The 25607-nt window shown below is 53.1% G+C and overlaps 1 protein-coding gene across 4 annotated transcripts; it reads right to left on the bottom strand.

The window, feature by feature from the left end:
• LOC123348109 (interleukin-17D-like) lies at nt 1-25607 on the bottom strand. 4 transcript variants are annotated; one of them, XR_006573166.1, is made up of 5 exons: nt 25514-25607; nt 13776-13918; nt 9047-9294; nt 4067-8363; nt 1286-1349 (listed from the first exon to the last, which is right to left on the bottom strand). XR_006573166.1 is itself a non-coding variant. In XM_044985464.1 (3 exons), the coding sequence occupies exons 1-3, from the start codon at nt 13785-13787 to the stop codon at nt 8141-8143; spliced, it is 483 nt and encodes a 160-aa protein (XP_044841399.1). In that variant the 5' UTR covers nt 13788-13999; the 3' UTR covers nt 6843-8140. The 4 variants fall into 4 exon arrangements, 1 of the variants encoding a protein (XP_044841399.1); XR_006573165.1 differs by lacking the exons at nt 1286-1349; nt 25514-25607 and adding an exon at nt 1-314 and having other exon boundaries at nt 13776-14184; XR_006573167.1 differs by lacking the exon at nt 25514-25607 and having other exon boundaries at nt 1288-1349; nt 4075-8363; nt 13776-14184.

Genomic DNA, 25607 nt, shown 5'->3' with positions numbered 1-25607 from the left:
ACACAAGGACACTTTCGGTCGGTGGTGTGCAATTATCCCCCCAGGAATCTGGCTAGAAGGGGGGTTGACTCATCTATTCTTAAAGTGCCCTGATCTCCCTGATAACCAGCCTCAGCGTTAGGGCTCAGCTGAGCAGGAGGCCCTCCAGTAACACAGCGCTGGAGCCGCGGTTTATTACTGACTCAAAGGGATGACAGACAGGTGGAGGCAATCTCTTCGCCATATAATAAAGTTGCTGAAAAATGCATTTTGGAGGCAGTAAAACTAGTCACCGGCTCAGGTCGGATTCAGCAAGTGGCTTCGGCTTAAAAAACCTGAAAACAACAATTTGGAAATATTTCAAAAGGGAACATTTGGACTCTTTGTTTCCAAGGGCGCTTTGGTTAGAAATGAGGCTAATTTTTAAAAACAAAAAGGGTGACAAACACCTGGAAAATGACCCAAAACTAAACAGAAAAAACCACCACCAAAATCTGCATCTCGCTTCCGAGCGAACCAAAACAAATCTCTTCTGATTTGAACCACAAGGAATTTTTCAGTTTGGCCCCCGCACTGAAAACGCCACTGTTCTCTCAGCGTGAGACAGCGCCCCCTAGTGCCTCACCAGCACCATCTCCTCCAGGACCTGCCCTCGCCAGGCCCAGCGCTGCTGGATTTGGGGGTGGGTGCCTCTGGCATGGGCCCAGGAATAATACAAGCCTGCAGCCCAGACTGGAAATGAAGCTTGATGATCTCTGGAGACCGGCCCTGGCCCAGCTCCACTGGGAATGGCGAGCCGCTCACAGACTCCTGGGGCCGGAATTTGCTCTCGAGAGGGCAGGGCCTGACAGTTAATAGAGGGCTCCAGGCATGTTGCACCCAGGGACTCCTTTGTTCATTGTGTCTCCAGGGGGCGAGTCTGGAGGTTCCCAGACTCTGGTATCAGATGGCCAGGTTTATGGCCCCTGCCTACGTGACAGGCAGCCAGGCTCTGCCGCAGGGTCCATTCACTAGGTCAGGGCTTCTCAAACCTCATTGCACTGTGACCCCCTTCTTGCAAAACTCGGGTTTCAGCTTCAGCCCTAGGCGGTGGGGCTCATACTTCTGCTTCAGCCCCAGCCCCCAGCAAGTCTAACGCCAGCCCTGGCAACCCCATTAAAACAGGGTCACGACCCACTTTGGGGTCCTGACCCCCAGTTTGAGAACCGCTGAACTAGGTGAACGCTGCCCCACTCTGGCATGGTACGTTGACGAAGGCCATAGGGTCAGCAGGGCCTCTCTGACCTCGGACATTGTACCATTCACTTGCCTGCATGTCCTGGGAGCCTTTTGCAACCTTCTTCCTGCTCCGCTGCCTCCCACGCGGATTCCTGTGGGTTTATCTCAAGGTCAGCCGGAGCCATGAAAATGCCTGGGCTTGTAACAAGCCTCCCTCCCCTTGGGAAGCCTGTATGGCAGGGCTGCAGCCGCCTGGTTCTGTGCTAATTAATTCCTTTCCCAGCCCAGCTGTTCATTTCCATTTGTTCTGCCCCCTGCTGCAGCCCTGGTGGGATGGGAGGGATGCTAGGAAGGCAGCTGTAGGGAATCACCCAGGGTACACCCAGCCTGCACCGCTTCCCAAGCTGGCTCTGCAGCTCACAGCAGCATCTGGCAGGCCAGCTGTGGTTCACTGAGGCTGGCACCTGACGTACCAGCCTCTCCAGAGGCCAGCGCTGCCCCTCTCTGAGCACCATTGGTATGAACCCTGATACACCCCAGCACAGAGAGGTGTCCTGTCCTGCCGTGTCTGGGGTGCTGGGCAGTAGTTTGGCTCTTCAGGCAGTGGCACGCGGACTTCCCCCTGATGAGGACAGGTGCTGTCTGCCCTCTCCCAGCCTGGCTGAGCCTGGGATTGTAGATGAGCAAGGCAGGTGCGATGCTGGAGGAAAGAGCTGGAGGGTATGGCATGGGGGTTCCCGCTGCTTGTCATGGATCCAAGAGGTTTGCATGTCAGGGAGTGATCTGGGAGCCCTGCCTGCTCTTGGAAACTCCAGCAGTGGCTGACCAAGACCATCCCTTTTCTTTCAGTACCCCTGGTACCTGCCTGTCTCCAGGGGCGGCTCTACCTTTTTGGCCGCCCCAAGCAGTCAGGCGCGGGAGGCGCCCGGGAGCCCCGGGAGCAGCGGACCTCCCGCGGGCTTGACTGGTGAGGGTCCGCTAGTCGCGCGGCTCAGCTGGACCTCCCGCAGCTGCGGGCGGTTTGCTGGTCCGGTGGCGCCGGTTGAGCTGCCGCAGGCATGCCTGCGGGAGGTCCACTGGAGCCGCCGGCCGAGCGTCCCCTCTGCAGTCATGCCTGCGGCAAGTCCGGTCGTCCCGGGGCTCCGGTGGACCTCCCGCAGGCATGACTGCGGCAGGTCCGCCGGCCCAGCCTGCCGCCCCCCTGGGAAAGGGCCGCCCCACGTGCGTGCTTGCCCCGCTGGGCTCTGGAGCCGGCCCTGCCTGTCTCACCAACCAAGGGCTCACAAAGGCATTTGTCAAGTAGGCTTAAGCTAGCGGGAGCTGGTCTTTTCCAGGCTAGACTGAGGGTGAGGTGTGTGAGCCCACCCACCCCTGCCCCTGCTGTAGCTACCTGCTCTGTGGATCATTTGCATTTTTCACCAGTGCTGAGTCCACCAGAGAAGGAGCTCCCAGCTGCTGAGACAGCTGGGGCTTGGCTTTCAGGGTTTGCCAGCTCAGCCTTCAAAGCCGACCCTGCCCAGCAGCCACCCAGGGAGCGTCACACCATTGGCTGCTAAATATTGTAATTTATACAGTGATTCCATCTGAGCCTGGCCCCGTCATGCCGGGGCCTGACCTCAGTTAATGATCTCTGACACCACAGCAGCTGGGAGCAGGACTAATTGACTGCCTCTCTCAGTCCTTCACAGGGCAGGAGGCGGGTGTGCGATGGGAATGAATACAAATCACTCAATCCATGGAGGGCGATGGCTGGCACTGAGAGCACAGCATCTGCCACCTGAGGGCCTTGTGATCGGAGCAGACCAGGGCCCTGAGCCTGCAGGAGATACGGTAGCCCTCACCGCTCCCAGGGGGCTGAGAGCACCTGGGAACTCCAGCCAGGCCACAGTACAGCTGCTCCCTTGCTTAGGTGGGTTTCTGGCACCTGTGCTCTGGAGCCTGGCTTCCAATGTGCTCCTGCAAGTGATGCAAGAAGGTGTTTTTCTTGGTTTTCTAGAGCCCTGCCTGGGTTCCCATCCATGAGCTGGGAGCAGCCAGGAAGCTCTCGCTACCAGCCCCCACATTTGCACCCTGGAGGGTTGTGGGCAGGGGGTGCCCCCTTGGGGCCTCTCAGCTCTGCTCCCCAACCCGTTTGTGGCTGCTGCCTTCAGATTCTGCCTGGTTAGCTGGGCGCTCTCTGAACAGGCTGAGCGAGCAGCTTCTGAAGCGCTCCCGGAGCCGAGTCCGGCCGTTCTGTTTCAGGAGGGTGGTAAATGCGGCCTGGGGACAGGGCTTCCCAAATCAATAGACCCATAAGCCAGTGCCACCACTGCAACCCACTGGCCCGTCTTGGAGCTGGGGCAATGTGGGGCTTGCCCAGAAGGTGGCTGGCCTGGATGGGGCTGCGAGCTACAGGGACAAGGGGATCCCTTTGGAACTGCCTCCTGCCACCCTAGAACCAAGCACCCTGCCAGGTGATAATGTGACACTTTATCAAACACGTCCTGCCACATGGGGTGACCTGGGCAGCAGGAAACTCTCCTCTGCTCCGTGGGCTTCCTGCAGGTAACTGGATCCGTTAGATGTGATTAATAGTGTTTATTTAGACCAGGGCCCGGAGCCGCTCTCTGCCCTCCCCTGGGGGTTGGCTCAGGGAACAGAAGGGAAGAGTTTTACCTATGGAAAATGATAATTCACCATAAAGGGAAACAACAATTAGGGGCGAATGGCTTTATTAGCTGTGGTGAGATCCCAGACTGTGGAATGCTCTCCAAAGGGAGAAAGCATTGGAGACTAGCCATTGGGAACAGGCCTGCACCTGACCCCAAGGGGAGGAACGACTGTGACCTAACAGCACCCGTGGAGTGAGCTGAATTGTCTGTTCACTCACCCACACACCTGCTCCGTTGTGATGTACAGTAATTCAGGGCACTGGCCTCTCAGCTGTGTTGCCTTAAGTCCTGTTCGGTCACACTGGGAACCGATGGACTGGGACGCACCCGGTGGTTTGCGCTGCTCAGCAGCATCACCTGGTCACTGGATCAGTTGTAGGTCATCTTGTGACCCAGCATGGCATCACAACGGCACCCCAGTGAGTCACAGCACAGCGTGCCTTTGCAATCAGGTGTCGTGTCATAGACTGGGAGAGGTCACCTCTTGGAGGGAGATGTGGCCTAGTGCCCTGGGACTAGCCAGCAGGAAGTTCTGGGTTCTAATGCTGCCTCTGGCCTGGGGAAAGGCCCTTGGGGCTGGATTCTTCAATGTTAGCCCTGTGCATTTGCACTTCCCTAACTTCTATGCCCCAATTCTCAGCGGGCAAAGGGAACTCGCGCTGCCAGAGGGAACTAGGCTGCAGCTAGGGTGGGGTCAGCACCACAGCCTGTGATTCCCATCCTGGTGAAGCTGGTGGGTTTCTTCTGGGCATCCATACAAAACACCCTGAGGCTTAGGGGCTCATAATTCAAACCCCATGATTGGCCGGTTGGCACAACAAAACGGCGCCGAGGTGGGAGTCTCCCACTAACCGATGGCTACGTAGCTGCTGGGTCCGAGGCAGGGTGTGAGGAGCAGCAGTGAAACAGGTGGAAGGAAGGTGTGCAGAAGCTACCAAACTGGTTCCCCTCATCCAAGCTACGCAGGACAGAAAGCAGGATGCGCTGTTGGGATTGAACCAATATGCATGTCCCCTTGGAAAGTGCTTCTGGAGTCCTCAGAGACCAGCATAAAGGGGAGGGGAAAATCTCAGCCTTTTCAATTTGGAGATGAAGCTCTTGGTACAATGAGGTGGCCGTGTCTGTGAACCAAGCCAGGCATTTGTCAAGGGACTGCTCTGCTACCATGCTCGGGTGCGAACCGCACACCAACCTGAGAAGGGGCCAATTCACCAGCTAGGCCCCAGCTGAGGGGAATTAGGTGGCCCAGTTAATCCCCTGAGTGATGACAGTGCCCAGCAGAGAAAGAACAGGTGGGGCAGGATAAAGCCAGGAAGCTGGTAGCAGAAGGGAGCTGCAGTGAGGGCACCTGTTGCTGCTTTGTGGATATCAGAGAGGGAAGGAAGGAAGGAATCCTAGGGCAAAGGGTGTAGGAAAAGGCTCAGGAAGATGATGCAGACCTTGGCTGCACAGTAGAGGGTCCCAGAGCTGGAACCTGGAGTAGAGGGTGGGCCTGGGTTCCCCTACCAGTCACTGGGGACATGGCACTGTCTGGGCAGTGAATGGGAAGATTGCCGAAGATTGGTACTCGGGAAGGGAGAAAACACCTAGAGACTTGGCTGGAGGGCCAAGCCACGAAGGGAGGGCACCCAGAGTCTCAGAGAGTGAGAGAGAGGCAGCAGGGAATGTAACAAGCGGCAGAAGGGGGCATCGGACCTGGAAAGAGCTAATCCCTGGAGCAACCAGGAGGAGGCGCCCTTGCGCCCATGACAGCAGCCTTCTCTCTGTAGAGGGCAGCCTTTAGGGGCCTGTCAGCTCCCCCAGCTGCGCTGATCAGCCTCTAACAGCATGCACAAAATGCCTTCCCATGGCACATGAAAGCTCTGCAGTATTTTGGTACAACACAATTACCTCCCCCTAATGGCCCTTTCCATCCAAACCTAGAGGAATCACACTGTGGTGATGGAGGGTCTCCCATCTCCAGGTTATCCCCAGCCACAACCTCCTGGTGAAAAGGACAATGGCACTAAATTGCATCCGAGGCTAAGGCAATAAGGACTGATGACTCAAGAGCAAGCTGACGAAAAGCAGGTCAGGCTTCGTACTGGGGGATTCGGGTGTCTAGAGCTTTGTAGCTGCTGCGCAATTAGAGCCCAAACATTTCCTGGGTCTGCAATAGGATAAGGCCTGTTCTTAGTGATGGCTGGACCCCGCATCACTGGATACACCTGGATGGTGGTCTAAACCCCCTCCCAAGGCTGAAAACCAGGCTGGGCTTCTCCTGGTATTTCCCCTCTTCTGCTCCTGCTCGGGCAGGAGCCTGGAAGTGCTGGGGCCTGGGGAACATGAAAAATGAGGAAACTTTGGCCAGATGGTTTATGAACCTCCACAAGGGCTTGGCTGGGGAACCAGGAAGGGCTCCTCACTGCCCCTAAATGGCTCCCCCCTCCCCACACGTTACCAACTGAGTCTCTGCTGAGACAACTTGTGTTAGAGAGGGAGAACCTGCTTGTCACCAGCAGTTAAGGCCCTGTCCACCCCACAAATAGCACCGTGGTTTTTAACCAGTTCTCATCTGACTTGTGCACAACAAACATGGCTGAGTTGTGTACATGCAGCCACTTCAGTCCCAAGCTGTTTTTCTGAGTTCCCACCCAGCCCGATGCTGGAATCGGTTTGCACCAGGGCATTGTGGGAAGAGTCTGGGCAGCTATCCCATAGTACCTCAGCAGGAGACGCACAGAGAGCGGTGCCAGCAGCACGTGGGACAGTGCATTCTGGGATGTCCTGCCGGACAGGGAGCTGGGAGTGAGTGGCACTAGCCATGCCAGGCCCTGGGCACATGGCAAAGGAAGACTGGTGTAGCCTGTACCCAGACTGCAGCCCCCTGCCAGCCTCAGCCTTGGGCAGGGGTGAGCTGCAGAAGCATTAGCTAAACACTGGGCAGGTGGGTGCAGACAGCCTGGTACAAACTCAGTTGGAAGCTGTTGTGCTCACCAATAGCTAGGCACTGTGGCAAGGTGAGTAACATTTATTAGTGGAGAGAATTAGCAATAAGGTCTCCCTGGGGCAATGTTGCCTCGCAGCCCAGTTCAGTGGACATCTGCTGGGGAAAGAAGCCACCTCCCCCTCCTGCCTTCTGGAGGCCTCCAAAGACAGAGCAGCGGGACTGCAGCTCTGGCCAGGGAGCGACGCTCTCTCTTCCCTTACTAAAGACAAGCCAACAGTGCGGCAGTGTTCCCAAGCACTAGTGCCAAACGCACCAGCTCCCGACATCCCTGCTGCCGGGTTTGCATGGACTGCTGCCCCACACTGGGGGGTTGTCTTTTAAACAGCACACAAGAGTTTACGTGGCTTCTAAAGGGACCTTGGCTGATTGCACCTGATTCTGAATTAAGCATTCCCAAGTGCCGGGCAGTCGCTAACCGTTTAATGCGCCTCAGCCCACTGGCTCCACTTCTGCACTGGCTCCCCAGGCTGCAAAGACATTTCTGACAACAGCAGCACCACAGACCAAGCACGTCCCGTAGGATCATCCCGAGTGGAATCCGCTGGTCGCGTCCATCCCAGCAAAGCAACTCCCCTCTCTGCAGGACCCAGGAGAAGTGAACGAGGGGCAGGTTGCTCTTTGTGTTCTCTGAAGCTGTGTGGGACCATGAACAGGGGCACTCAACCATTGTCTGGCCAAGGACCATGTGGGCAGCCTGCCCAGAGCTCGAGGGCTGCGGCCTTCCAGGAAAGCAGATTGCAGTTCTCTTTCCATTTAACGTGGAGATGCAGCTCACAGAGACGACAGGTCACATTTGAAGCCCCATCTTGGTCGAGCATCTGCCCCCTGGATCAAGATGGAGCATCCTGACCTGGACTTGTCACCTTGTGGGCTGGACCTCTCTCAGCCTGCATAAAAATGGGGTTAGCCGCAAGCTGCCCTGGGGAACTCCGTGGGCTGCAGGTCCCCTCTGCCTTAGCAGCACTCGGCAAAGCTGAAAAACAGCCAGTCCCACCTGGCTGTGGCCTAGATCCCCCCGAGGAGGAATCCAGGTTAGCAATGGGACTGGCTATTGGAAAGTCCTCTGTAGAGTGTGCCACTGGTGAATGACAGTAGCTGAGGGCGTGGTGAGCGTGCTGGCCGTTACGTGGGATCGCTGTGGTACTTGTCTTTCTCCAGGGACAGTACCCGAGCCAGCCCCAGTTCCTGAGGCTCCAGCGTGCGTTCCGCTCCCCCTGCCGAATGACAGTAGCAGTGTTGTGTTGGCAGGGGCACTGACGCAGGCTGCAGGGTGATGGCCCCAGGTGAAAGCATTTTGCTTGTCTCAAGGGAAAGTGCAAATGCAAAACTGAGCGACTTGCAGGCGGCTGGGCTGGTAAACGTACTGGCCTGCCTCACACCGGCCGGATTTCTGCAGTACGGGCACCTCCTGGTAAAAGGGCTCGCTCTGCACAGATCTGTCCTCCTGCCTGTCTACTAGGCAGCCCTCACACAAGCAGTAGGCTTCCAGCACCCTCCGGGGGTACCGGCGCGGGTCTTCGTTGACTCTGTTGGAACAAAGCGGATTAATGAGGTCACCTAATAAAATCGAGTGCTGGCCAATGCACTCCAGCTAGGGATGGACTGAGCGATTCAGAAAGGGTTAATAACGCTACTCCTCCCACACCTGCTGTGTAAGGTGCTGCACCAACATTCAGGAGCTGATTGGTGGTGGCTGGGCAGCGTTATTGAGCTCGCTGGGAGGAAACTGAGGCACAGAGTGGGACAAATGCCACAGACAGAACTAGCTTAGTGCCTGCGGTGCACGGCAGTTCTATCCCTGCTGCGCTGCCGTTTTCAGAACTACCTGTGATAAGAAAATGCCCCTATGAGCCTGAGCCAGCTGCTGCTGGGTGGAGCCTCCAGCGAGGGGGCGTGGCTGCTGGCGGGGCTCAGATGTTGGTTTGTTTCCTTCTCCACGGGGTGGCTGACTGTGGAATGGAGAGTGCCCCAGGCATGTGTCGAAAGAGGGACACGTTCTAGAAGTGCCCAGGAGAGTAACAATTAACCCTGCAGAACCAGCCATTCGCCATCTCTAGGGCACGAGGGGGATGTAGTTTGACTCAGGAAATGCAGCTCCACACCTGAGAGAGATGGGGGGGGCCCTCCAAACTCTGGATCCCAGTAGCAGTGCCTGAACCCAGAGGTGACATTTGTTGAGATGCCCTTCACTCCTCTGCCTGCGGCTTACCTGTATGACCACGGGGAGGCGCTCCTGTCCTGGAGGCGGGACGAGGTCTGGCTGACGTTCACAGGGCATGACTTCAGGTCCTGGTCAGGTAAAACGTCCTTCATTGGAGCCAATAAGCTAACTCCAGGAGCAAGATGGCGGCTGAGCATGGACTCCAGCTCTGCATCGGAGGGCTCGCGGCAGGGAATGTGGGCACCGAACGTCTGACAAAAGGCAAAGCCCAGCAGAACTTGGGCAGCCGCTTCCACCTGCGGAACAAACACAGGGGGAAAGTGAGGAGAAGCTCGGAGAAGCTCCCAGGGATCTGGGGGGGCTGAGCAGATAGGAGGTGTCTATTGTACCACCTGAAGGAGCTTTCCATTGCTCACTGTTCAGGAGCCTTGGAGGAGCTAGGCTCTTGTGCTGAGTGAGTTCAGTACCTAAGTAATGGGGGCTCTTGCTCCTAAGCCACTTAGGCACTTTTGAAAGCGTTACCCCTACTGAGCTGCAGTGAAGAGGCCTGGAGGGGCAGGAAGGAGTGGGTTGCCCTGGCCAGGTCTCTGCTAAGATGGGGCATGCTCTTCTGACCGGGCAGAGAGGGAAGTGGACGTTCTTTGCCCCCACGCTGCCATCTGCAAATGTGGCCCGCAGTCCTTCTCAGACCATTGTTAAACACATTTAACAGCCCGGGTCCCCGTGCAGAACCTAGAGGCGCTCGCTCCCAGCTGACTGCTGGCTGGGTAGTCCTGTGCTGGGCTCAGTCCCCGTTGCTGACATGGGGGTGGCTTTATCCATGGTAGCTAACTCATGGTAGCTGGCAGGATATTTTTCACTTTTCGTGACCTTTCCTCATGGCATTTCATTTGCCTAATGAAACCAGGCAGGTTTCACTTGGTGTCAGGTTTGGTTCCGGAAGCTCTGCCCGGCACTGGCCGAGCTGACCCGACTTGGCAAGTTACAGGCCTGGGCAGTGTCAGCTGGGACAGAACCCTCGCAGAAAGGGGACCTGACCATGCCAAGGTACTGACCAAAATAAAATGTAATTGGGGGAGCAGGGGGTGAACCCGTTTTACTGAAACTTTAAACAAGTGTCAGGGGGGTGGTTAGGCAAAGATCCCCACGTGGGCCAGGCACTGTGTGGTGACTATCAGCCATACAAGAGCTTGTGCGACACCACTGCCTAGATCAGTGTGTCCTTTCCAGTGTGAATGTCACAAGTAGCAATAAAGGGGGATAGATGCACAGATGAGCTGTGCTAGGGAGCGGGAGTTTCCTGAGCTAAATACGAATGTCTCAGTCTTTTGTGGCATGAGTGTATCTTTAAGGCAGGGTGGGGGATGGGTTGAGTCTCCGGAGAGGCCCCTTTGCTTGAGCACAGAAGGGGGTTTCCTCCTTTAATACAGGCCCAGAGAGCAGAGCAGATAGTGCTCAAGGGGAGTTGCTCCAGGGCATTTCCTTATTGCAGTGCAGTGGGCTGCTCGGGCTCTGAATGGAATTTGCATGTCCAAAGTGTGTTTCCTGGAGTGGGAACAGGTTGCAGCTGGCTGGGCAACTGCATCAATTTCTCTAACCCTGCCCTCTGGCTCCAGTCTTGCCCTCTGTTTCAGCCAGTGTGAGTTTTGCATTGACGTCTATTGGAGCAGGATTGGGCACGTCAGGAGGCAAATGGACACTCGGTTTGGCTAGTGCCCAAGCGCTATTGAGGATGTAACTTGTAGCGGTTCAAGGGCTGCAGTAGGGGCTGACCCCTGGGTGGGGGATGAAAGGGAGGGGGGGTTGGTGCATCCTCCCACATCTGGGCTAGTTGCCAGTTGCCCCTCCAGTAAGAAGCAATGTGGTCCAGTGGCGAGGGGACGAGGTCTCAGGAGATGTGGGCTCTAGTCCTGGCTTTGCCAGTGGCCTGCTGGGGGACCTCGGGCAAGTCCCTTCCATGCCCCATGTCTCCGAGGGCTGTTGATCCTGCCCTCCTTTGAGAGCTCCAGGGCTCTGCAGAGTGAGGTATTATGAAGAGGGCATTAGCCCCAGTGCCTGCGCTGTTTGGGAAGCTGAGGGAGGAGCTGCGTCCCGTCTTCCTTCCTCTCAGTGCAGGATCTCCACGGGGCTCTGTTCTCTTCTGGACAAGCTGCCCATTGACACTAGCAGGAGTCACATGCTTGCGGAGAGCACAGGAGCCCTGTCGGTAATTCCCAGCCTTCTCTGGCTGGGCTGGCCCTTGATGGCAAGTCATCAGATGCTGAAGCTGGCATGTGTCACCGCCGCAGAAAGACGTGGCTGTTTTCTCAGCGGCCTTTGCAGTGAGATCCGAGGCTGCAGAGCTGAGCTGGGCCCGTCAGTGCTTTTTGTGCCCACTTCACTGAGAAAGACGCGTGCTAGGTCTTCCTTAGCTCTGCCTGCCTCTTGGCCAACTGGGCGGCAGCCCAGCCCTGTGCAGTCTGCATCCGTTAGCAGGGGAGGTTCCCCACTCCACTCCCTGAGCCCAGAGGGTCACGTTGGCTGAATTCACTCCGCTGCTTGAGTTCCGATCTCGCACACTTCATCAGCGGGGCTGCACATGCCTGCTGGTGAATTTCCCTGGGCTTTGCCCACTCGGGCCCCGTTTCATTGCTCAAGAAGGCTGTGTAATGGGCTGGATCGCCCGCTTCATTTGTGAATCACATTTGTGCAGCATTTGCTGAGTCATCTGTCTGTTTGCCCTGGGGCCGAGGGAGTGGTGGGCTCATGGCTCAGGCCAGGACTTTGGCTTGTAACCATAACCACCCCTGCACCAAGCCCTACGCCACGCTGGGGGAAGGGATGCACTGCTAGCACTTCTGCCTTTCAGACTTACGCACAGTGATGACTCCCCACCAAGGGGCAGCTGGCTCCAGCAGAGCAGTTAGCTTATTCTACTCATTTAAAACTGCAGGACACAGAAAACAACGCTCCCACAGTTGCACAGCATCCAGAGAAACAGCCCTAGTGTTTGGTAGCTGCTTTAACTGTTTTTTCATAAGCCCCCGTCCATAACTACACAAGCAACCAGCAAGGTAGTGTGGTGCCAGCTCCATGCAGTGATTGCTGCTTTGGGTTGGGTGACTTACTAAGTCACTAGGCTGCATTATTTCACCAGCTGATCGCTAATGATCTCATTTTCCAGCTGAGGCGACCAGGATCCAGCAGCTGTGTGGGAGGGGATCCCTCTGGAGACACAGTTCCTAGGAGCCAGCGTTTTAGGCTGATGTTTCAAAGCAGCCTAAGGGAGTCAGGCACCCAAATCCTGTTGAACGTCAGTGGGAGTTGGGTGACCGGGTCCCATACAGCCCCTCTGAAAACCCCAACTTTAAAGAATGATTCTGTTTGCAGTTGCTGAGTTGTTCTACGTCCACTCGCCTCCACACATTTCACCCAGTGGGCTAGTTCACACCCACTCCATTTACTCTGTGCTCTGTTTCCCACCCCACGCTCACCCTGTGCGCTCTTTCATGTACGCCATGTCCCACTTTCAGTACATACTGATCCTGTGATCTGCCAGTTCTCACTCAGACGTAGGCAGATGAGCAACACAGAGTGGTGTGTACTGGTGTAAAAGTTGCAAACAAAACCACACATCTCCACTTGTTATCCTGTCGTGTTTGAGCTCTGCTAGCATTAGAATTAACAGAGCAATAGTTCACAACCCAGACCCTCCCGGGAACCCCAGCAATCTGCTCTCCCTTAGCCCAGGGGGAAAGGGACTGGTCACAGAACTGGGGTGAAATGGACACATGACAGATGTTCAGGACGCAAAGCCAATATCTGGAATGAATGTGAGATCTTCCATACGGAGAGATCACAAAAGGCATCGCAAATCTGCACAGGGCTCCCTTTGCAGCCTCGTCTTTGGGGTGAAATGCAGCAGAATCGCTCATTGCCCTTCATTTCACCGGCAGGTGGGTCAGGGCACTACAGCAATGGCCAAATGACACCATCGTTGAAGAACGAGAAATCCCAGGGGAAAGGCAAAGGGTGGCTTAGGTAACTATCCCCCGTCGGCACTAAACCCCCTACCAGGGCGTAAGTCTCCACCTAGCGCCAGCCTCTGCTCCCCTCCCGCACACTGAGTAGCGCCGTATCTCAGCACAGCTGCTCCCGCGCTAAGTCCTGCTCCTCATGACTAAGGGGGTCAGAGCCTGGCTTTTAGGAACTGCCTGACGAGCCTTCCTAGGCTTTACACCGACTACCTGACACAGACACTCACTCCATGGGTCCCCACCTCTGCTGATAGCGATTCCCCAAAGAGAAAACTCTGGCTGCAAAGTCAGGGGAGTTTCCCTCTTTCTGATCTTCCCTAGGGGCAGCTTCGCTCTCCAGCGCACACTTGTAAGGCTGGATGATTAATAGTCAAACAGCGCCAGAGCCCCTGGCACAGGAGAGAGAGTGGAGGGCCCAGGACTGAGTGGAGGAGAATATGGGAGATATGGGGACACACACAGAGCCCCTGCCATGGGGGAGAGAACTGGGGACCTTGGAATGGGTGGAAGAGGAAAGGGGGGGTGAGAGGAAAGGGGGGAATGGGGGCAAAGACAGAACCCCTGACACTGGGGGGAGGGGAGGAATAGAGGATTCTGAAATGGGGGAAGGGGGCCATACACAGCCTCAGCAGAGGGGAGGGGGAGACACTCTTATTCCTAAACACTTACCCCGTCCCCTTTGGAGCTGAGTTTTAGGGGGTGGGGGAATGTCAGTGTAATTTACAAAGATCTCTGATGCTACAGGGACCCCAGCTACTCACCTTTAGATGCATGGTTGTTTCCACCGTAGTCGATTTCACACAGGAGCGGGGAAGGTTTCTTCTGTCCCTCTGAGAGAAAAGCGGCTGGTAAACAACAGACCAGGAGCACCAGGCCTTTGCGAAGGTGACCCTGCTGGGCTGGCCTGGAATGGGAGGTTCAGAAGAGGACGAGGCTGGGAAGAAAATCTCTTTGCGTCCTTCCCCTCAGGAGCCCTGCCCTCAAACAGGTTCTCACTGCACAGGGGAGCATCAGACACGCCTCCCTCTCCCAGATACCTGGCACTGCAACCTGGAAGCAGCCATTCGTCAGTGACTCACTGACGGGGAATGTGTGCGGATGCCATGGGGCAAAGGGTTAGGCCCCGTCTAAGCAGTTGTCCTGGTATAACCATGTAGGTTAGAGGCATGTTTTATGTATTTATTTATTTTTTACCAAAGCAGTTATACCACTACAGCCCCCTATACCACTATAGCCCCCAGTGGGGATGTGGTTATACTGGTACGAAGGTGCTTTATACTGGTATAGTTATTCCTAAGGTGGCCACTCATGAGTTCCTGGAATCGCAGACAGTCCAGCACTTCTGGGAACAGCGTGGGCCTGCCTCGTCCCGTGTGTCTCAGCCCCCGATAACATGATCTCACTCGCCTGCAGTGTGAGGTCACGCTGATGGGGGCGGAGCGGTGCACTCTTCCAAAGGGCGCCCCCCCCTGTCTGATACCGGAGCAAACCAAGGCTGGTTTTGTCCCAGAACTGGACTGGGAACAAACCAGCCAAAAAGACGTCGGGTGTAAAAGCAGACAAGTGACCTCCCTGGCAATTCTCCGTCCAATTTGGATGTACCTGGGAGAACTGAGGGTACATCTACCCTACAAATAAAATCCGCAGCAGCACATCTCAGAGCCCAGGTCAGCTGACTCAGGCTTGTGGGTAGGGTTGCTAGGTGTCCAGTTTTCGACCAGAAAGCCCAGTCAAAAAGGGACGCTGGCAGCTCTGGTCAGCCCTGGTGACCAGGCCATTAAAAGTCTGGTTGGCTGCCCACAGCGGGGCTGGCAGGCTCCCTACCTGGGGGGGACTCTGTGCGCTGCCCCCACCCCACTGCCAGCTCCACATCTCCCATTGGCCAGGAACCACGGCCAATGGGAGCTTCAGGGGCAGTGCCTGGCTGCCCTTGTACATAGGAGCTGAGGGACATATTGCAGCTTCTAGGAAGTCCACCGAGGTAAGTCCCACCTGGAGCCCATTCCCCGCACCCCCCTCCTCACAGCCCAATCCCCTGCCTCAGCCCTGAGCCCCCTCCAGCACCCAAACTCCCTCCCAGAGCCCACACCCTGAAGCCCCTCCTGCACCCCAACCCTCTGCCCCAGCCCTGAACCCCCTCCTGCACCCAAACTCCCTCCTGGAGCCTGCACCCTGCACACTTCCACCCCCACAACCTCCTGCCTCAGCCTGGAGCCCCCTCCCACACTCTGAACCCCTCACCCCCAGCTGGGAACCCCCTCCTGCACTCCAAACTCCTCATTCACAGCCTCACCCCAGAGCCTGCACCCCAACCTCCTGCCCCAGCCCGGATCCCCCTCCCACACCCTGAACCCCTCATTTCTGGCCCCACCCTGGAGCCCAGACCCCAGCTGGAGTCCTCACCCCCTCCTGCACCCCCAACCACCTGCCCCAGCCCAGTGAAAATAAGTGGGTGAGTGAGGGTGGGGGAGAGTGAGTGACAGAGGGAGGGTGGGATGGAGTGAGTGGAGGGCGGGGCCTCGGAGAAGGAGCGGGGCAGGGGCAGGCCTCAGGACAGGGGCCGGGCAAGGATGTTTGGTTTTGTGTGATTGGAAAGTTGGCAACCCTACTTACGGGGCTCACACTAAAATACTCCTGCTCGGCCTGGAGTGCCGGCTCTGAGGCCCTAGGGTGGCCACCTGTCCCTTATTTCAAGGAACGTCCCTTGGCCCTTTGAAGCGTTACATTGAAGCTGATGATAATTGCACTGAACACTTGAGGGCAGTAGAAATGTGCACTTGATAGAAAAATACGTGCTATGCTCAGGGAAGTGTTTCCCTCAAAGCAAAGTATCGGCCCTTATTTTTCATTCGGGTTTCCCTCGTTTCCATCCCTTACTCACCCTTGCCAGGTCTCAGAGCCCGGGTTCCAGCCTGAGCGGGAGCATCTACACAGCTGTTTTTAGCCCCATAGCATGAGCCTGAGTCAGCTGACCCTGGCTCTGAGATTCACTGCTGTGGGGTGTGTTTTGCAATGTAGACTTATCCTGCAACTCCCTGGTGATGTTGGACCTGTATAACTAGACAAGCATCACTCTGGTGTGTAGTCAGGGACTTTGTTTGTAAAATGCAGATAGGTCAGGGGCAAGTATGCTTTACGGAGGGGTGCGCTGGCACCTTGCCCAGAACCTGAGGGCTGCAGCTTGCTTGTTTGCATGACATGGAGCAGATTGTAACTTCACTGGTCTTCAGCACCGAGGCGGGGACTGTGGAAAGGGCAGATTCCAGCCTGCAATGCTCCTGCTCAGCAGCCTCCCGCCCTGCAATCTATACACACCCAGGCATAATGAAGGCAAGCCCAGCTGCGTGACACACAGAAAGCCGTGCTTGGCCACCACTGGTACAGCTCAGGAATCCATATCCTGGAAGGAAGGACTGACGCGGGAGGAAACATAGTCTTGTCATTCAGGCGCTCGGCTAGGAATCAGGAGATCTGCATTCAATTCCCAGATCTAATCAAAACATCCTGTGTCGCCACTGGCCTTCTCTGTGCCTCAGTTGCCTTGTGGGGAGAATAATGCTTCCTTGTGCCTAGTCTTTGTCTATAGAGACCATAAGATCTCGGGGCAGGGTCTGTTTCACATTATGGGGCCCTGATCTCACTGGAGGCTCTAGGCCAGTGGTTCTCAGCCTGTGGGCTGCTTGTGGCCTAATCAGCACACAGCTGCAGCTCATGTGACATCCTCAGGGCCAAACAGGTGGTATATATATATATATATATATATATATATATATATATATATATATATAGTGTAGATGCAGCCCACATAACGAGCTGCATATGCGGCCCATAGTGATAAATAGGTTGAGAACCACAGCTCTAGGTGCTTCTGTAACAGAGATAAGTAATACTATTAACCCTTTACCCCACTCGGCGTTCTTCGGCCTCCAGAAACACGCTTTCCACTTAGCCAGCCCTGCTCAGCCTTTTCAGTCTGGAGGTTTTCACAGCGTGTGAATGTGTCCTCTCAGCACATGCCCCAGGCTGGGATGGAAATAGTTTGTGCTGGATCCGTGAAATGAAAATCAGTCAAGCGGAACACCCAGGGACTCGGCCCGATGCCGATTAGAAACGAAAGGCAATGCAGCAGGAAAAGAGCGCCAAACCTGTCATGAGAGAGGTGCTTCCTTTGAGCACTTGTCAAAGCAAAGTGTCAGTGTGATGATTCCTTGGTAAGACGAAGTCACTGGGCCAGAGGCTTCTTCGCCTTGCACCTTTTACACCTGTGCAGAAGGGGCTGGGGGGTCAATCCTTGTCATTCTGCTTCAGTTGCATTTAGGGCACCAGAGCAGCTGTCTCAGACTAACTTGTATTCCTTCCACTCTTCCTTCCCGCAGAGCAGCAGCGCTGCCCGTAGTTAGCACACCTTTGGGTCGAGCATTGTGAATGGAATGGGGAGTATGAAATCCAGTCCTGAGTCTGAGTCACTGGACTGCAATGAGTTTTTGAGGTGATCGGTATATTTGTGTGGCAGACCCTGAAATGTATCTACACTCAGCTCTGCCCATTCCTAGATCCCAAAGCCAGAAGGGACCGTTGTGACCATCTAGTCGGACCTCCTGCGTAACACAGGCCAGAGAACGGCCCCACGATAATTCCCAGAGCAGAGCTTTTAGAAAAACATCCAATCTTGATTTTAAAATTGCCAGTGCAGGAGAATCCACCACAATCCTTGTTCCAGTGCTTAACTATTCTCACCATTAAAAACGTATGCCTTATTTCCAAGATCTCTCTCCTGCGTGTGCTGCGTTGTGACATCTCCCTACGTCAGGATGGAGTCTAACAAACCCAGTCTGTAAACCTCCAGAGCTTGGGATTACAAACCAACAGCCCGTTGCGTATGAAAGGGCTGTAATGTACTGGACTTGGCCCTTAGCAAAACTGCCCTTATATCAGCTACTTAGGATCAGAGCGGAAAGGAGAAAACAAAATGTTTAGCGTGCGACAGTGATCGGACGCCAAGGGTAGCAGCGTTTTTGGGCTGCTGGAGTAAGGGAACCAAGATGTCGTGTTTCCCAAACTTGGTTTTGGTTTCAGGGAACTTTATGCCTCGTGCAGTTTTCAAGCACAAAACTGGACATTTAGAGACAGAATTTTCAAAAAACCTCAGCCCATCTAGTGCATGTTGGATACTGAGACCTTTTGAAAATCGGGCTCTAGTAGAGAACGGCTGAGAGGGCACTGTGGACAGTGGAGATTCCATTTCACAAAGGGTTTGTAGATTTTGAACTATGTCTTTATTCCAAATCAGAAAACCAAAAGTTTTGAAATTCTTCATGAAGGGAAATTCGGAGGGGGAGGGGAAGGGGGGGACAAAGGAGAGGGATCGCTTTGGATCGCTTAAAATGTTTCATTTTGACAAAATCTAAATGTTTTGTTTCATCTTTATTTTGTCTTTTTTAAAATGTTGCATTATATCACAATATATAATTAGATATAAACAACGTGGTTAACAAGACAAAATGAAAAGTCATTTCAAAACAAAAAAGTGGAAACATTTTGTGCTGAAAATGTCTAAATGGGACATTGTGATGGTGTCGGAACTTTTAAGAAAATGTCCTAATCGAAATTCCAGAAAAACCAACCCAATTTCCAGAAGCTTTCTGCTGAATGTGGGTCTGTCGAACTTTGTCCACCCTGGTTTGGTGTTGATCACTTGGAAATCTGGTTCCAAGTTCTCTGGGAAACCTGCCTCTCAAGGACAACATTTTCAAACCATGGGGCTTAAGCTAGGCCCTGAAATGATACCTGTGAGCAGGTCACCCAGTGGACCTGTTCCTATAATGCCTTGTGCCCAGGCTGGAGGTGTGTGTGTCTTGGGACCTGGGAAGGAACTGGCTTAGAGGTAGAGCAGGTGATAAGTAGAGGTGAGGGTGTGTGTACATTGTGTATAAAAAGCACTGCTTTGCCCTCTAGTGGACGGATTCAGAACTGCCCAGATCTATAAGCTCTCTAGGGCAGTGGTTCTCAACCTTTCCAGACTACTGTACCCCTTTCAGGAGGCTGATTTGTCTTGCCTACCCGCAAGTTTCACCACTTAAAAACGACTTGCTTACAAAATCAGACCTAGAGATACAGAGGTGTCCCAGCAAACTGGTACTGAAACATTGCTCACTTCCTCATTTTTACCATGTAATTATAGAATAAATCAATTGGAATATAAATATTGTGTTGTATTTACATTTCAGTGTATAGAACAGTATAAGCAAGTCATTTAATGAAATTTTAGTGTGTACTGATTTCACTAGTGCTTTTTATGTAGCCTGTTAAACGAGGCAAATATTGAGATGAGTTGATGTACCCCCTGGAACACCTCTGCATACACGTCCCCCCGGTTGAGAACATGAAGACAAGGAATGTTTCTGTTCCGTGGTCCCAGCTGGGCAGCTGTGGAGGCTGATGCTAAGTGTCCATTTTGAGATGCAAGCAAAAACGTGCTGTATTTGAATCAGCTGCTTAGCTTGCAGCTAAGTGGAGGTGCTAGTCCCGTTATACAAGGCGTTGGTGAGACCTCATTTGGAGTACTGTGTGCAGTTTTGGTCTCCCATGTTTAAGAAGGATGAATTCAAACTGGAACGGGTACAAAGAAGGGCCACTAGAATGATCCGAGGAATGGAAAGCCTGTCGTATGAAAGGAGACTTGAGGAGCTCGGTTTGTTTTCCTTAACCAAAAGAAGGTTGAGAGGAGATATGATTGCTGTCTTTAAATATATCAGAGGGATAAATACCAGGGAGGGAGAGGAATTATTTCAGCTCAGTACTAATGTGGACACGAGAACAAATGGATATAAATTGGCAGTCGGGAAGTTTAGGCTTGAAATTAGACGAAGGTTTCTAACCATCAGGGGAGTGAAATTCTGGAACAGCCTACCGAGGGAAACAGTGGGGGCGAAGGACCTCTCTGGCTTTAAGATTAAGCTTGATAAGTTTATGGAGGGAATGGTTTGATAGGATAACATGATTTAGTCAATAGGTCAATAACGTGCGACCACTGGTAATTAGTACCGAGGGTCAATGTTGGGATATTGAAAGTCTTTTTCCTGAGTGTCTGGCTGGAGAGTCTTGCCCGCATGCTCGGGGTTCAGCTGATCGCCATATTTGGGGTTGGGAAGGAATTTTCCTCCAGGGTAGATTGGCAGTGGCCCTGGAGGTTTTTCGCCTTCCTCCGCAGCATGGGGCAGGGGTCGCTTGCTGGAGGATTATCTGCTACTTGAAGTCTTTAAATCAAGATTTGGGGACTTCAACAGCTGAGTCAAGGGAGAGAATTATTTCAGGAGTGGGTGGGTCAGCTTTTGTGGCCTGCATCTTGCGGGAGGTCAGACTAGATGATCATAATGGTCCCTTCTGATCTTAAGTTCTATGATTCTATGAAATCAAGAATCTTTTACTGCTCAGCCACCTCTGCCAATGGCGCCCCATGGGCCGTCCTGTCTCGCCATTCAGAACTGAGTGTTAGTCCGCGTGGAGGGGATGGGAGTGTATTCTTTCCTTTGTGAATTCACCCTGGCGGGTTCAAAATGCAACGGCAGCAGCTGATTTTGCCAAACTTTCCTGGACAAGTGAAGGGCTGTAGTTAGGATGACATGTCCATCAGCTGCCGAGGTTACTGCACCTCTGAACTCTGGGCCTCCTCGAGGGCCCCCCTGGGGTCTCAGGCCTCTGGCTGTCACTTCCTTGTGGCGGGGTCCCATGACTCGTGCTTTAGACTGGGGATTTAGGCTGCCATTCACTATGGTCCTTTCTGCAGGTCTGACTTTTGTTCGGCACCTGCCATCCTGGTCGCTCAGTGACAGGGTTCACCAGGGGCCAGCCAGCCTTCAGACAGCAGAGCATTGGTTACTCAGAACAAAGGCACTACAGAGAAAACAGATCCTGAAAACACTGCACAGTTCATAGGCATGCCCAGCTCCCCCGTCATCACCCATCCTCCGCCGTGAGAGCCTGGCAGGTTTCCAAGCACTTCAGGGCCTGTTCATCTGGTCACAGTCACATGTCGGTCAGTTTTTGTGGGCATGACCTCCCTCCCTCCCCCGCCAAGCTGGTGACTTTATACCAGTGGTGGACAACCTGCAGCCCATGGCCACAAGCAGCTGCTATCATGTGGGCTGGTGTAAACCTGGCTTTATTTTTCACACCAGTACAAAACCCAAAGTTTCAAACCAAAGTTATTTCCAACTTGTGAATAAAGTGTGCACAGAGGACTGCAACGGGAGTGTCCAGAGCCCGCACTGCTACTGAGGGTATTCTTGTGAATCATGTGCCACATGAAGTAGAAGTCAAATATCTGCTTCTTCATGTGATAAGAATAGATCTTGATCTACAACTCCATCTGAAGTGACCATGTAAGCAACTGAGGCCATTCTCGAATCTGTTTCTGATTTGAGCCAAGTAAATTATCTGCCATATGGAACTATGAATCTGACAAAAAATGTTACCAGATGTGCTTTATTCTTGGAGTTTCCAATTAACGTACTCCTCTGTGTTGGGACGGATGCTTTGGGATCATGGATTTTGACTTCATTGCTTTGTGAGTATTGCCTTTGTGCATGTTCAAAAGCTTTAATTGCATGTCTGGCATATCGATCAGATATCTACTCTTCCACAGCTCTCCGAACTCTGTAGAGGCTGCCATACTATCCTGAAGCCCGTTCAGCAAATTCTGCAAAGGTAGTTGTACCTTCTTGCCCGACTATTTGTATAACAGCCATGTCATCCACTGTCCCAGCTATAGGCATGTTGGATGCTAGCAGCTGATGCACTGACTGTTTTTCTAATTAAGGCAATATCTCACTCTTTGCAGTTTTATTCAGGGTACCTCAGAACATGCTAAAGCATATGGAACTATGGGAAGCTCATGTGTGAAAACGTCCTTCAGATCAACCTCTCTTGTTCATGCAGCCACTACAAGACAGCTGAACAACTCCCTGTCTGCATTGACAGTCACTGTCTTATCTCTACTAACTTTTGATTTGATCTTCTTGCTTAGAGATGCAAATGTCTTGATGTTGCACTTGGGATCAAAGAAGCCCAAGTGTTTTAATTTAATGTCTTCCACAGATTGTTTCATTGCTTTGATTCCTGCTTCATTCGCAGTAACAAGCTTGGTGGCAATCTCTGCAGGTGCAACAACACCAGTTTCAATATTGGTGACTGCTACCAAGTCAGCATTCGAATCAAAGCAGTCGGTGATGGTGAGAACAACCTTATTTACATCACCTACCTCATGCTGCTTGCGGCGTGGTGCAGCCTCCTTGTCTATGCCATGTGAGTTTACCAGATCACACATGCCCTTCATGGAAGTTGTGATAGCTGAGCGCTTCTGAGCAGTGAAGAACCATCTAGCCAAGGTTACTGGTTTCAAAGTGAAACCCACTATATCCCCTTTTTCTTTACTATCACCATTCACTGTTTGATCATGTGCCACATCTGTCCAGCCTTGGCTGAATAGTTCTAGACCAAGCTACAGGGTGATTTCCTTTGCACAAGCTGCTCATGAATAAGGTTAAGATTTTGTCACAGTTATTTTTAGTAAAAGTCAGGGACAGGTCAGGGGCAATAAACAAATATTCACAGAAGCCCGTGACCTGTCCCTGACTTTTACTAAAAATAACTGTGACAAAATGGGGCTGAGGGGGGATGAATGCCTGAGCCCTGCTGGGGGAGGGGACGGGAGGTCCCGCGGAATGTGTGCAATACATCCCATACATTCTTGAAGGCATCACTGAGCTGGGAAAGTGTCCCCGTTAGACTTGTGGTCCCATTGTTTGATAATCACATTTTAACATTCCTGGAGCTTGCCTTGGGAGAGGCCTACATCACAGTCAATCTCTTTGTCGTGTACCCATTTACAAAATGCCTGGCACCGCAGTCTGGACAGAGCCTCTGTTACAAGCGTGTGGGCCTTCACTCCATGATTGTATGATTCGCTTTTAAGTTGCTTGCTTGCAGTTACCTGAGATTCCATGAGACCCTCTTCCAGACCACTCTAGTCATACTTCTTTCTACTTTCAGCCACAAATGTCTCTGCTATGTGGACACCGTCCATTCTCAAGACAATTTTCAGAAGTTCCTCTGGGCCCCCGCACTGAATCTCATTAGCCTTGCAATATATAGCCCCATCAAATGTCCAGACACTTTAATCTTGGTCAAGTGTCTTAGACATCTTGCTGGCATTCTTCAATACAGTGAAAACTGTGTTCCATTCAGCCGGTGATGCTGGCAGCACTGGACAGTAACCAGTTGGTGTTACTGTTGGTATGGTAGGTGAAATTATTGCATTAAAAGCCATTCCTCCTGCTATGTGCTGAACATTCGCCTTTTTAAACTCCACCTCAATGGCTTGATTGGGCAGCATCTTAGCATTATCCATTGCAGATCCAGGTTGGTGGCTTGTGGGCAAGCCTTAACATCAGATACCAGTTGCAGGTTTGCAGGGTGTGTGGGGGAAGGTTTATAGGGGGTGCGTGTGCATGCATGTTGGGTATATTTGTGTCCAGGTATGTGTGTGGCATGAGTTGCAGGCGGGGGGGATCTGGCCGCCTTGTGCAAGCATACAGGTTGCATTTGTGTCTCAGACATATGTGTGCATGTTCATGGGGGCACTGGAATTGTGTGGCTATGTGCAGGTATCCGAGGGCAGGGGGAGTGAGGAGGGCTCATCTGCATGAAGGGGATTATTAGGAGGTTTATGGGCTGTGCCTCTCCATCAGGGCTGGGAGTGGGTGAGAAATGCACTTGTCTCTCTTTGACACTGTCACTGGGTTCAAGTTCAGCTGTCCCTTCGACTCCCAGTTCAGCCAGGTGTTTACCTGGGCTTCTTGTCATCAGTGCATGGAGCTGCTGAATTTGTGTAAGTCATGGGCTGGGGTTCTCCGCTGCAAAGGGGGCAAAATTAGGCCAGCACTGAAAGCTTCTGAACATTTCTCCCAGCTACCCCGCCAATGACATTATCATATGGCCCAGCCATGCGGGTGTCTCCAGGCCACAGCTGGTTTGAATCCTGGTTCTCATTCCACATTTCTTCTGGTGTTCTGACGGGCTCCATTTGGAGGCCGTTATTGTTTTTACTTTATATTTATGATATTCCTCAGAATATTACTAGCCAGATTAGGCAGTTTGTGAGGAGTTGTGCACTTTACAGAGTGCTGCACTCAGAGCAGGTACATTAAAATTTGATTAAAAGATTTGTCAGTGATGTCTGGACAGCAAGGAGAAGAAACAGAATTAGAGGTCAGTTCTGACTTTCAAATCAATCATTGGGGTTCAGCCTGAGCAGAAATTCCTGGCAGGGGTTGATTTACAGGGGCATAATCCCCCTCAGTTATGTATCAGATGGGCCACTAGGATGGTTTTTTTAAATTAAGTGTCCAAACTGCTCACTCGGAAGCTTGAGGCCTGGCCATAGCTCCCTTTAATTCAACCTGTTTTGGGAAACGCTCTGGGGCTTGGGGGCTCCTGTAACGCAGGTGCCGGGAGCCATGCAGGGGCCAGCTGCTAGACCTGGCTCCAGCAGAGAGTCCAGTGTTAGAATGGGCAGCTCACGGCAAGTCTGCCCCATGCAAAGGGTGGAGCCTGGAGACCATGGTGCACTTCCCCAGATGTTGCCATGCCTGCCTCCCTTTGCCACCCTGGGCTCTCAGCAGGTCAGTGCCTTGCCCTCAGGTACTGCAGGGGGCTGGAACAATTTGTATAGTGGGGGGTGCTGAGAGTCATTGAACCAAACTGTAAACCCTGGGTATGATGGACACCACTTCAAGCCAGGGAGTGCGGCAGCACCCCCAGCACCCCTAGTTCCAGCACCTATGAGGTACAGAATGTGTTGCAGGGCTGCAGTTACGAGTAGGGATATCTTGGCCTATGGCTCTTATTTCTTCTGCGGTGGGCTCCAGAGGAAGCCATTTCTTGTGCTCTAGGTCTGCTGCTGCCGTCACGGGTGGGAGAAATGAGAAGGGTAAAGTCACTGGATGCCGGTCGAAGATTTGCTTGAACCTGACACCCGCCATCTGGAGGCAGCAGTTCAGTGATTTGGGATTGACACTCCGGGGCTCTAGGGGAACCACCTAAGGGTCCCCAGGCTGCTGAACCAGGTGGATGGTGCCCTGGGATATATTTAGCCGATGACAGGGCAAACCCCAGAAAAGTTTAAAGAGAGACGGTGACAATCTCTGGAGGGGAAATCACTGAGTATTTAGATTCAGGCAGTGAATGGGAAAGAATTTGGGCTGGGAAAGAATTCCCATTTGCTGCCTGAATCTAAATGGGAAAGAATTCCCCAACTTCCCTCCTAAAAAGCACTCAGGGAGCACTCCAGCACACCGACAGCCCAGCCCAGACCGCACCGAGCAGGAATCGTGACATGTACCATCTCTACGTGCAGGACAGGTTGGCTCAGCACTAAGGCCTCAATGGAGAGAGTTTGCTGCACTTTAGGTTTCCATAGAAACCAGTGGGGAGTTCATACCTCTTATCCATCCCACCAATGGCTATGGAGCGTGGATCATCTCCGAAAGCTGCGAGAAGAGGCACCAGCGGGCTGGGGATTTGTTACCATGGAT

This window comes from Mauremys mutica, chromosome 13 (assembly GCF_020497125.1).
Source record: "Mauremys mutica isolate MM-2020 ecotype Southern chromosome 13, ASM2049712v1, whole genome shotgun sequence".
Lineage (NCBI taxonomy): Eukaryota > Metazoa > Chordata > Testudines > Geoemydidae > Mauremys > Mauremys mutica.
This window is presented reverse-complemented; position numbering and strand designations above follow the sequence as displayed.

Bases quoted from the DNA above. Each gene is read 5' to 3' on its own strand.
- LOC123348109 (XM_044985464.1), bottom strand. The intron at 8,364-9,046 runs GTAAGCCGCAGG...TTGTTCCAACAG, and splicing joins GCCTCCCCGTGGTCATACAG to AGTCAACGAAGACCCGCGCC.